Source organism: Anabrus simplex, chromosome 7 (assembly GCF_040414725.1).
Source record: "Anabrus simplex isolate iqAnaSimp1 chromosome 7, ASM4041472v1, whole genome shotgun sequence".
NCBI lineage: Eukaryota > Metazoa > Arthropoda > Insecta > Orthoptera > Tettigoniidae > Anabrus > Anabrus simplex.
Window position 1 is genome coordinate 58,646,476 of NC_090271.1, and position 13,130 is coordinate 58,659,605.

At 37.2% G+C, this 13,130-nt stretch overlaps 1 protein-coding gene across 4 annotated transcripts in view; it reads left to right on the forward strand.

Annotated features, from left to right (window-relative positions):
- The window catches only part of LOC136876901 (uncharacterized G-patch domain protein DDB_G0278987-like), a 60,281-nt gene extending 58,294 nt beyond the window's left edge, over nt 1–1,987 (forward strand). For all 4 annotated transcript variants that reach the window (XM_068228486.1, XM_068228485.1, XM_068228487.1 and 1 more), the window contains exon 5: nt 1,190–1,987. In XM_068228486.1, the coding sequence (XP_068084587.1) occupies nt 1,190–1,249 (60 nt within the window). In that variant the 3' untranslated portion in view covers nt 1,250–1,987. The remainder of the gene's footprint in view (nt 1–1,189) is intronic.
- The last annotated feature ends 11,143 nt before the right edge of the window (nt 1,988–13,130 follow it).

Genomic DNA, 13,130 nt, shown 5'->3' on the forward strand with positions numbered 1-13,130 from the left:
AATAATAATAATAATAAAAGTGAAGAAAGGGAGATGAATAATATTAAATAGCCTGAAGACTTATCTGTACTGACAGCAATAACTTGTAACATAATGACTCAAGTCAGCCAAAAAGAACTATTGAAAAGGGTGGTTTATTCTAGTTATAAAGGAAATTAGTAGAATGCCAACCGGGTGTCCATGATCAGTAAGGCGTTGAAGTCTATATGGTCGGACATCATGGTTAGCTGGTTCACGTCCCATTGGTCGAAAACCTTTTCACCATCAGAATGTTGGCCAGCAGATTAGGAGAGGTGGAGGTATAAAATTTCTAATCACTAGATTGTGTGCCAAAAGCCTGGATTCAATTCAAAACCTTTCTGCAGTGCTCTTGTGGAGTTAGGGCATACGACTCTGTTGATAGTGACCCCAAGACTTGAGCAGACCCTTTGGTGCTATTTGACAAGAGTAGGCTATGTGCTGGCACCAGGTTTCACCCTCTCCCTTCCTGCTATCATATCACGTCATTCATTTCATCTCGTTTCATTAACTTCTCTAATGAGGTTGCCATCAGGAAGGGCATCTGGTCAGAAAAACTTGCTATGAAGATTCATCTCTTCATACCCGATCCCGTAGAGAAACAGAACAAGTGTTGGATGTACATACATAAAGAAAATTAGTAGAATGGAAGCTGATATAAGAATAGAACTGCCAGCCCTGTGGTGTAAGAGTAGCATGCCTGCCTCGCGTAGAGGTCCCAAGATTCCCGGCCAGGTTGAGGATTTTTACCTAGACCTGAGGGTTGGTTCACGGTCCACTCAGCTTGCATGACTATAATTGAGAAGCTATCTAGCAGTGCGATGGCAATCCTGGTTTAGAAAACAAAGAATAACTGCAGAGAGTATTTGTCACACAAACCATGAGTCGCCTTATGTGCAGACCATCGGGCTGAGCAGCGGTCGCTTGGTTGGTCAAGGCCCATCATGGATGTACTGCCAAGGGGTTTAAGAATAGAACTGGAGTAAACATCCTAGCCCATCATCCTAGAAATTTTCTTTATATCAACTTCAGTAAACACTAAGAAAGTATTTTGGAAATTGGTTACCCTGTTTCCTTCCCATTTCCAGCTCTGATTTGTCATTTTCTGCTTACCTGAACATACACGTGTTAGTTGTACTAAAATTACTAAAGCAAGTTTTTCTCATTTCAGGTAAAGTCTAATCGAAACAAATCACCTGCAAAGGAATTGGAGTCTTCTACAGGTTTCTAAATACAATTGGAAAAAATATATATATACATTGACAGCTAAGGGAAAAGATTATGAATCAGGATCTTATTTTTGTTAAACGTTAAGTGTCATACTGTGTAAATAAGATATTGGTATTGAAACTCATGATTCAGAAGAGAGTAATTGAAAAAAGGAACTGCAGTTCTATAATTTTTTTTTTTTACATTGTATATTATACTTTGTGAATTCAGTGTAGTTTCAATCACAAGTTTGTACCATTCATTCTGATAAAGATTACAGATTGTTTTGTTATTGGTGCACTATCTTCATATGTTCTGTGAAAGAGATTTTGTCTTGCCAGATAGAAGTTCAAATGAGTGATTTGGCCATTAACTTAGGAAAATGGGCTTTTGAATGTTCATTCAATATTTTAAAAATAATCTTTTTTTTTTTGTTGTACTTTTCACAAAATGACTGTTGCATAGTATATTGTTTAGCATTTGGTCTGTATTTCTCATCCTCTCCAACAAACCCTCTCCCATTTCAGTAGCTTTTGAAGTGGGAAGTTCCAAAGATTAGTTGTAGATGTTTAGAATGTTTAAAAAAATCTGCATACTTCAGTGATTAAATATCAGGTCAGAGTGAGTTAAGACTAACCTAGGCATTATTTTTGTCTTGTTTCATTCCAGCTAGATTCTAAGTTAGTACTGTATTTTATTTAGTTCCTTGAATGCATTAATTCATCCTAGTCTTGTAAATAAATGCATACAGACTTTTACAAGAGAACCTTAATTGTGCAATGTAATTGAAAGTTGAGTTTCAATAATTGGTGTTCAGGGTACAGTTTCCTTAAAATGACCTTTTAAGTGTCCCTTTCTCATACCATTGGCTGTTAAACTGCCAAACACACCTATAGGTCATCAAAACTCAAATCTATAATGTACTTGTCCACAATGAAACTTGGATGCGGCAACAAAGTAAGTAATTGTTCTGAGCTGTCAGCGACAAGATGGCTTGAAATGACATTAGTAGATCAGGGTGTCCACCCGTATGGGAAACCTGGGAAACAGGGAAATGTCAGGGAATTTGATAATTAATGGGAAAACCTGGAAATGTCAGGGAATTCAGGAAAAAATCTGGAAATTCATTCTTCTGCCAGATAAAATTGACATACCGTATTTATCCGTGTAATACACATTTTTCAGTTTTTATAACATTAATCTAGGGCATGTCTTTTATGCCAGGAATAAATTTTAATGAAAAGTTAGTGTGATCTCGAATGTGAAGTAATCAATAATATCAATAGCTATATGATTGATCGATCGAATTTTCGATGTTTTGATCTGCTTACTATTGAATATTCTGTGTTGGTGGGGAATGGTGAGGTCGATGAATTAGACCTATATTGCATTCTCACTTTTTTCCAGTAATGTTTCCAGACTCTGAAACAGCTTCGAAAGTTCAACTGCACAGAACAAAATTTGCATATACAATCACTCATGGTTTGGCTCTATTTCCATAAACAAGTTCTTGAGATGGTTAGTAAGTGCACACATTTCACCGTTGGGTTTGACGAGTCACTGAATTAAGTTTCTCAGATTGGCCAAATGCATCTTGTAGTTCATTGTTTCAATCCTGATACTAATGAAGTATGCACTTCTTTCGATTCCATGTTTCTTGGTCACTCTACCTCCTCAGATTTGTTAAGTGGTTTTTTGCAAGCACAGCAAGGACTCTATCTAAAAAAATTACAAATTTCAGTGGATGGTCCAAATGTTAATAAAAAGTTCCTTCAGGACTTTGGTAATTTATTAGATGATCTAGATGCTCCTATTTTGTTGAACATTGGATCTTGTGGCTTGCATACTGTGCACAATTCATATAAAATGGCAGTAAAAGAAACCCAGAGGAATATCGCAGAGTTTCTTCGTGCTCTTCACTTCTTGTTTTGCTAAGCTCCTGCAAGTCGTGCTGATTATATACATTATTCAGGTTCAAACGTATTTCCTTCGAAATATTGTGCTATAAGATGGCTTGAAAATTTTCAAGTCATTGAACATGCTATAGATATCCTACCTAATGTCGAAAAATATGTGGAAGGAACGAACAGAGACAAGAAAATCCCAAGCTGTAACAGCTTCAAAATAGTATCAACTTCACTTAAAGATAAGGTTATTAAGGCCAAGTTGTCATTTTTATCACTTGTTGGAGATTTGGAACCATTCCTAAAAGTTTCAGACAGATCTCCCATTTGCATCACTCCTTTATGAATCTTTCATTGATGATAAATATCGTGACAAGGTTTGTTAAGTCTGAGTCACTGCAGTCTTCAGAAGATCTTCTAAAACGTATTTAGACAGTAAAGAAAATCTTCTGCCTGCATCTAAAATTGACATAGGTTATGCTGCTAAAGCAGCACTTCGTGGCAATCCTGGATTAAATGATAGAGATATATTAGTGTTTTGCACAGATTGTCTAAGAGGAATGGTAGCTTTGTGCAAATAGTTACTGGAAAGGTCACTGCTGGCATATCGTCGTCATCATCTGCATTTTCCAGCTGTTGGCCGCATCTGCTCACTGCTAGCATATAAACTGACTAAATTAAATTCTTGTTTTGATCCAAGTGTAGCCAAGTAGCCTCTAAGCAGCAGACTGCTAAGGATAGCTTTAAATGCCTTTGTTGAAAACAAATGGATCTCGGGTAATGAAGCCATTCATGTACAAAGGGAGTTCACTTCTGTTCATGAGAATGATACTTTGAAAGAAGTGAATTCTTTGTATTCTAAAGACGAGAGGTTAGATCACTTTTGGCTTCGCACTGTTCTTCCAATAGTAAATTTAAAACAGAAAAGTTGGCTTCATTTCTCAAAATGATACTGTTTCATGGAAATGCTTCACTTGACTGTAGTTTTCCTGTTAATAAAGAAATTATAGTAGAGAGCATGCTACAAGTATCCCTTGTAGCACAAAGAATAATGATTCTATCCCAAACCCTGGTGGAATTGAAAAGGTCTCCATTAATAAGAACATGCTCCATGCTGCAAGGAGTGCTCATGCTTTGTACGTTTAAAATCTAAAGGAGAAACGTGAAATATTGGAAGTAGAAGATTCTTTGCCAAAAATAAGAGAAAGGTTGCTTTGTTGCTGAAAGAATTAGAAGAAAAGAAGTGGAGGGTGATGGCAGAAGCTCGAGTCGTTGGTGGCTACAAAGAAGTTTCTTCGCTGAAGCAGTAATGGTAATACATTTTTTTTAAAAACTTAAAGTGAATTTAATCAGACTAAATTAAACTTCCAAGTTTTAATATGCTCATTAATTGCTGCTTTTTTTTTTTTTTTTTTTTTTTATGTTAAGTTTTAAAAACGTATTTTAATATTACTGACACTTCCTTTATAATTATGTTTTTTGTCATCATGTGTCACGGAAAAAACTGGTTTTTATGTCTGGAAAACAGGGAAATGTCAGGGAATTTTAAAATCTGGATTTGGTGGACACCCTGTAGATGAATACATTTTAGTGGAGTTTAAAAATAGGAAAGCTCATAATATGAAGATAAAAGCTGGAATTCAAGAGGACATTGTATAGCTTCTAGCTGTTGGCCAGATCTGCTTGGAACATACGGATCTCCATCTCCCCTAGTCTTTCAATCACTTCTCCCTCTTCACTCTTGCCCAGTCCTCTTCTATGTACACACTCTTCCACTCCTATCCACCTGTCTCTTGGTCTACCTCTTGATTGTTTTCCTGTTATCTCAATTTTGTGCAGAGGAATTAGAGATTGCAATAATTTGTCAAAGGAGATGTTTGATAAATTTCTAGCTTCCTTGATATAATTTAAGGAAAGACCATGTAAACTAACAATATGGAATCTCACATGTGGGTGATAGCTCTAAATGCAGATTGGTTGGTGATTGATAACAAAGTGCCACAATGTGAAGAAATTAAAGGTCATATTAAAGGACATATGTAAAACAGTGTCATAGGATGCTATATCCCAAATCTGCTTTGCTTACTAGATGTCATCAGTGGTATCTCCCAACACCAATGTGTAAAAACAGATGCTACATCTGTAAGCTAGCTGACAAGTTCTACGGTGATTTGCAGATTCATAGAGCCCTGCATCCCACAGAAATGACCAAGCAACGCAGGCAACCAAGAATGAGTTAGCTGGAAACTTTATAATGTCCAATAACGGACCATTATATTGGTATTATAAATTTACTCATTCGGGACAAATATTTTAAATTCCCTATGGGAATCAACATCTGTATTATCCTGGGGTTATACGAAATTCCCTGTACTTGCGGTAAGGTATACATTGGCCAAACGTGCCGATCCATTGGTACTCGTATCAAAGAACATGAACGTAATATTCGTCTCAACCAGCCAGACAAATCAGCAATAGCTGAGCACGTACTATCATCGGTTCATGATGTCATGTTCAAAGAAGCTAGAGTTCTTACTCACACAAGACACTACAGTTCCAGGATTATACGGGAAGCTGTGGAAATACATGGAAATCCTAACAATTTCAACAGGGACACTGGCTATCAATTAATACCTGATTGCCAGCCATTAAGGATTTATGTAGGTAGTTCCCTTCCCTGTCCCTTCACTATTACTTCCTTTTGGCGTTTTCCAAATTCGTACATTCATTGCCAGATGTTTCATTCCAGACTTGTGTAAACGTCATACCTTCATATGTGCATACACCTGTTATGTGACACACTGACCGATTCTGATGGTTCTGTCAGCTTCTGCTTCAAACGCTAGCGCTGTACCACGTCCGAGGAGCCACCTGGTGACGAATGAGCGTACCATTTCCACATCTATTGGGTAATGTCTAAATTCAAAGCTCATTGTTTTAGAAGCCTTTCTGAAGGACAGTCAAGATTTTCTTCTGATGATGCAGAGCATAGTTCTCTGCAAAAACGTAAAGAATTTAACTTTATTTTCTTAACACGACATAAGTTTCTATGAAACTTTACAAAGAAAATTTAACATAGGGTACTGCAAAAATGAACATTGAAGAAGGCAAACACAGAGAAACTAAGAAGGCAAATAATATTGGGCTTTCCTTCATGTCAAGCAAGTGGTTTTTCAGTGTTTGACAAAGAAAAAAAGTAATGTTGTGCAGTTTATATGGTAATTCTGATGTGTACAAAGCAGCCGAGTTATTAGGTTTAGATCATGACACTGCAGTTTTACAATGGAGGGAATATGACAGGCTCAAACTGTAAGTGACTTTGTTGTTCTGAAAGCATTAATATGAAAAGAAAAAGAAAGTTCAGTGCCTCTCAACAGCTGCTTGTAAATGTGGTTTGTGTTGCTCAGAGCACCGAAACAGCTGAAAGAAACCTGTTGTTGGTGAATACTTCACACTTCAGTCCCTAAAACCTTGTCTATAAGTTTTACTGTGTTTTTAATGAGTTTCTGAGCTGTTGCAAATAAAATTGTCTTAGTTATTAAAATTATTATTGGATATGAAAGAAGAGGAAGGGAAGGAAACATGGGGAGGGGTTGGAACAAAAGCGGAAAATGTTGAAGTGCAGGTCTACCTTGTACAAGAATAACATCCTAGGGAAAAGTCCAGCAACTAGAGAGGTAAGTTCAGGGTGCAAAATTACCAACAATTTTATTCCAAACTAGCGAATGTACCCGTGCTTTGCTACGGTATTCTACATTGTATTCAAATATCGAAGTAAATATTGTACATGCAGTAAATACAATTTTTTAAAATTGCATATCTCTTAGCGTTATCCGAGAAAGAGCATCGGGAGGTCCCCGTACGTTGTTTCCAATGTAAAGTGTTTGTTATGGATTTGTGATATAACGGCAGGCTCACTTGCCTACTGCCATTCACAATCGAGTTGGGAAGTTTACATTATAATTGCAGGCCCCATTGCCTACTATGCGGACAGAATCGATTTGGGGAGTTTTCGTTAAAATGGCAGCCCCTTTCCTACTTCCAGACAGATTACTGTTGAGGAGTTTTTATTATAATGGCAGGCAATTACCCTACTATCACTCGAAATTGAGTTCTGCAGTTATCATTAAAATGCCAGGCCCATTTTCCTACTTCCAGCCAGCTTACTGCCAGTCACACCAAGTTGGCGAGTTTCCATCAAAATAGCAGGCCACTATGCCTAATGCCAGTCACATTTTAGATGAGGACATTTCTTTATAATGGCGGGCACCATTGCCTACTGCCAAACACAATCAGGTAGGGGAGTTTTAAACAAAACTGCATGCTCACTTGCCTTCTGCAAGTCAAATCGAGAAGTGAACCATTCATTACAATTGTAGGCCTTCCTTACTAATGACAGTTACACAGGAGTTGGAGAAGGAACCCTTTCATACTGCCAGTCAAAGTCGGTGTGGGGAGTACTGATTACAATAGCAGACCCACCCTTTCTCGATCCCTACAAATCAACATCAGTGAATATATATAGATCGACATACGAAAGTATATACGTGTTTACAATATTGAAGACCTTCATTTACAGATTAACTGCTACTAAACGTACGTCATACCGACAAAGGATTATACCATAAGACACGCCGGATTTAGTGGCCTAAATGGCTGGTCCTATGATATGTCATCTATTCTTGGGTCAGATTGAGTTAGAAACGTGGAACAGGGTAACGTTTTTGTAAGATTATCTCACATTACATTACTTTTCGGATAATTATGTGACAGCTACATACATAGCATTTGGCTCACATATGGCTACTGGGTGGGCCAATTTTCGTGAAGAGTTTGCTGATTCTGTATTTCATATAAGTAATCGAAAGTACGAATTATGCGTGTGAAAATTCCAAATTGACTTAACATCGATTAATCGAGAAAAATCAAACGTAAAAGTGATACAGATACGGCAAAAAGTCATAAGGCCAAGGTTGTAGATCATTCCAAATTGAACGGAGATTGTGCAATCTGTTATGTGATAGGAAATTCCAAAGGTGTGCACAATCATTAAAACTGCCTGCATATTTCGATATTCTTCGGGGATAAAAAGTGAAAAATTTAACAATTTTGGATGTTTTCCATTCGTTACAGGCTAAAACGTATAATTTTGTCAAATTTCAGTTATCTTCTTTTTCTTCTGGCAGATTATGCCGCAATCTGTATTTTGGGTGAGGCGGGTAAAAATGAGGACTTTCAGGAAACTAAACCAAAAATTATGCAGATGATCATTATTACCCCTTAAAAGGAAAGCTGTACGAAAATTTCGCCAAAATAGTCGGTGTAGAGGCTCACAGTCGTTAAGATTTGATTTATATAGATAAGGAATCTGCTCCATGTAAAACACCTTTTGGGCTATGTCCTCTGGACTTAACCTGCAAAACTGACCATTCATGATATCTCCCTTATTAATCCTCCTGACGAAAAAATGCACATGAAAAAAAGGTTTAGAGGTGGAATTCCATCACGTTTGGTCGATTTCCAGTCAGGTTGGTCTTGTTCTGTATATATTGTGGAAGAGTAAAATCACCATTTTGGTTCCCTATAAACCGCCAGTCCATTCCGGAACATGAAATGTTATTTACGTTTAAAACCTACCTTTGGACAGGTGGATGCTAAATATAAATTTTGGTTCGAATATCTTCAGTAGTTTTCAAGTTGTAAGGAATACGCTTTACATGCACCTGCTCGTGAGTTAAGTCTCCCTTATTAATCCTCGTATCGAAATGATGCACATGTGAAAAAAGGTTTAGAAATTAATTTCTACCAAGGTAGGTAGATTTCCATTAAGTTTGGTTGTTTATATTTTGTGGAAGTGCAAAATCACTGTTTCGGTTTCGTATAAACCCCCAGTCAGTTCAGGGATTTAGAAACAATATTTGCCCTAAAACCTATCGAGGACAGGTGTATTCTAAATATGAGTCTTGGTGGAAATACATCCAGTAGTTTGTAGCACTCGCATACATACGGCGTCATTAAGGAAGAAAATAATACAGTTAAGAAAGTTGAAAGTAATAGAAAATGGATTATAACTGAGGACAGCCGGATAACGACAAATATGTAAATGCCAAGTTAATGTATTGGAAAATCAAATGCCCCTCAATAAATTATGCTAGTGTGAGTTATGGATATAATAAAGCGGTAACAGAGGAGAAATTTAGGTCCAGTGATTCCTAGGTAAACAAATAATAAGATGACTAATGGTGTTATTACTTAATCTATTTGAGGGCGGTTATAACATCCAACGATATTCCGCCAATATCCCGCAGATAGGCCGATTGATGCCTCTCTTGCCTTCTACCCATGGAACAACCACGAATTTTAAAGCATGATGAGGAAAATGGCAATACGTTACTTCCCTGCTGGCATGTAGTCAGAGACGTTGCCATGGTAACCTGTAGGTTCGTTGTCAGTCTGTCGGTCACTCAATGCAGAGCATGATACCAGCGGAAAATAGCAAATTTCTCCGTCATGTGAAGAGTAAGGTAAATTATGAACACAACGAAAGTTGTTTATAACGAAGAGACTTTTCACGTACGGTAAACGAAGTTTACAGAAAATCAATAGTATAAGAGAAAATGGAGCCTATAAACCCCCTTCTATTCAAAGATTTTAAAATGATATGCATATCGAAACCTTCCTCATTATGAGTATACTCTAAATATGAAGTTTGGTTGAGATCTATCCAGCCGTTTCGAAGTGATGGTGGAAAAACCATTCTGGTTTTCCTATAAATCCCCCGTCTATTCAAAGATTTTAAAATGATATGCATATCGAAACCTTCCCCGGGATGAGTATACTCTAAATATGAAGTTTGGTTGAGATCTATCCAGCCGTTTCGACGTGACGGTGGAACAGACAGACAAACAGACAAACAAACAGACACGAAACGTAAAAACCACCGATTCGGTCTTGAGTTGACCTAAAATGGATAAATATCTGAAAAATTGGCAAAACAAAAGAAATTAGACAGCGGACCCCCTACAATTTTATTTATATAGATGATGTATCTTATGGCTAGCCTGGATTCCAATCCATCAGCTTTCTTGTGTTCCAGTAAAGTTGAGTGAGATTTCCTGAAGTTCTGGCTGTCACATCAAGTTTGTTGTGATGTACCAGGTGTTGCTTATCCATTTTGCTTCCAGGGTCATGACAAAGTGTGCATTTTTCAGATCTCAAGATGCTGATTCGTTTCAGATGAGCTGCAAGACTGTCATGGCCAGTGTTAAGTCTGAAGAAGGCTACAGCTTCTCTTCTTGGTTTTATTTTATATGGATCCCATTTAGCATCAATATCCCTCCATAATTTAGTTTCTGCTGTTTTCTTTGCCATTTCTTCATGCCTGTTTTTAATAGTAATTTTCAGAATCCTTTTTGCTGACACCAAATCAGTCTGATTGGGTGTGGTACCTTTTTTTGGCATTGTTATTCCAATATGAGAAGGAATCCCCTGAAATGAGATCTGTTTGTAGAGTCTTTGGAGGGTTTATCATATATAGAATTTCTTTCAGTTCTTTATTTTGAGACTATTTGACAGGATGGCTTGGATGGCTGCTTTTGAACCTGTAAGGATAACAAATTTTTGGTAATCATAGTTTCTGCCTAATAACTGTCATCGTGCATGGGAAATAACTTTTATCTCTGCATCAAATTTTTTGTTTTGTCCTACTGTGAAGTGGTGTGAGAAGAGATGAATTTATTCCTCCCCCAGTTCTGTTTTCCTTGTCCTGTGAACCATCTGTACATATTTTTAGCCATTGATTATACATATATCTTCTACTGTGCAGAGGGTCAGCTGTTTTAGATCATATGGTGAACAGTCTTTCTTGCAGGCCTCTTCTAGCAAAGTAAGATGTGCAGTCACTTGCATATATTCAATGGGGTTGACTGGCATACAGAGTGGTTAGTTTTATTTGCAGATTGCCCTTATTTGTATATCCTTTTTGACATTCAAATGATATTTTTGGGTTTTAAGACTGGGCTAGTAACTGTTTTTTTTGGCCCAGGTCTGTCTTTGTAAGCTGAGATATGTGATGGCTGTTTGTTGTTTCATCTCTTCTTCTATTGGTAAGTTGTGGGTATACAACTGTAAGGCAGTTAGAGGCATAGTTTTTGTTGCACTTCTTATGATTTGTAGGGCATTATTTTGACACCTCAAGGTGATCAATGTCTGATTGGGGTGCTGTAGTAAGTACTTCACTGCCATACTTTATAATAAGTTTGTAAGTGTTTTAGGTGCTGTTCAGTGCATCTTGAGTGCTACCCCAAGTAGCTCCTGCTACTCTCTTCAGAAATTTCATCTGTTTGCTTTCTCTTCCATATGTATGTTTGGTCCAATTCAGATTCTTGTCTATGATGATACCTAGATACTTGGTGCTTTCACTTTTTGGAAGTTCCTGATCACTGAATTTTAGACTGAAAGTAGGATTATGATGTCTCAGGGAGAAAAACTGATACTGTTTCAGTAGTATTGATTTCCATATTGTTATTTTCAGTCCAGTTTTTAAGTTTTATAAGTGGCTGGTTCATTCCATGTTCAAGAAGCATTTGCTGATTTGGGCTGTTAAGTGTTTTGGTCCAAATATCATCTGCAAACATGCTGATATTCACATCACTTACTTCCTTTATTGTTGTTGGAAGATCATTGATGTATACATTGAATAATATTGTGCTTGATACAGTTCCTTGTGGGAGGCCTAGTTTTGATTGCTTGCACCCTGAAGTTTTGTTGTTGCAATGAACACTGATCATTCTTTGGGAAAGGAATCTTTAAAACCACTTCAACATGCATCCATTTACTTAGAATCTGATCAGCTTTTTCAACAGGTTTCCTCATACAGTATCATAGGCTCCTTTATAATAAATGAAAACTGCAGGAATACTTTCCCTTTTGTTAAAAGCTTCCTTCACAGCTTGTGTAAATCTCATTATTTGAAATGAGCTTGATAGCTGCAGTCACTTAAATGCGGCCAGTATCCAGTATTTGGGAGACAGTGGGTTCGAACCCCACTGTTGGCAGCCCTGAAGGTGGTTTTCCATGGTTTCCCATTTTCACACCTTAATTAAGGCCACGGCTGCTTCCTTTCCATTCCTAGGCCTTTCCTGTCCCATTGTCGCCATAAGACCTATCTGTGTCTGTGCGACGTAAAGCAACTAGCTCTCATTATTTGATGGGAGGTTTGGTCTGAATCCTGCTTGTTCTTCTGATAGAGATATTGTTTCCAAGTACCAGTTGAGTCTATTTGTTATCATCCTTTCAAGAATTTTTAGCAGAATGTAGGTAAGTGCTATAGGTCGGTACAAGGGGACTTCGTTATTTTGGGTTGCCCGGTTTTAGACTTTGAATGATAGTTGCTTTTGTCCAATTGTTTGGTAGGTTTTCATTTAACATCCAAAATTTGTTGAATATGTGCAGCAGAATGTTAAGAGCAGATGATCCAAGTTTTTTTATGAATTCTGGGAATATATCGGCAGGTTCTGGTTGTTTTCTGACTTGTATGCTCTTTATTGCTGGGTCCTGGTTGTTTTCTGACTTGTGTGTTCTTTATCGCTAACATTAACTCTTCTATGGAAAATTCATTGTTAAAGATGCCTTATGCATAATTATTTGACTTTTTCACTATTTGAGGGTCTTGTCTTTCTTTTTCTGTCTTGATAATATATTTTAAGTGTAATGTTTACAGAAGTGGTTTGCTATTTTGTGACAATTTGTAATTTCCTTATGATAATAGGATTCAAAGGAGTTGCATGTTTGTGGTTTAGAGAATTAATAAGTTTGTGGGCTTTATTGCTGTCTGTCCTGTAGTCAACTGTTAAGAATGTGTCCCAAGATTCCCTTTTTGATGTTATGGCTTGTTTTAATTTTGCTGTTGTTTGCCACCATTTCTGTACATCATTTTGATCCTGAGTAAGTTCAGCTGTTCTTCTTGCTTTGTTTCCTTTGGACTTAAGATTGTTCAAT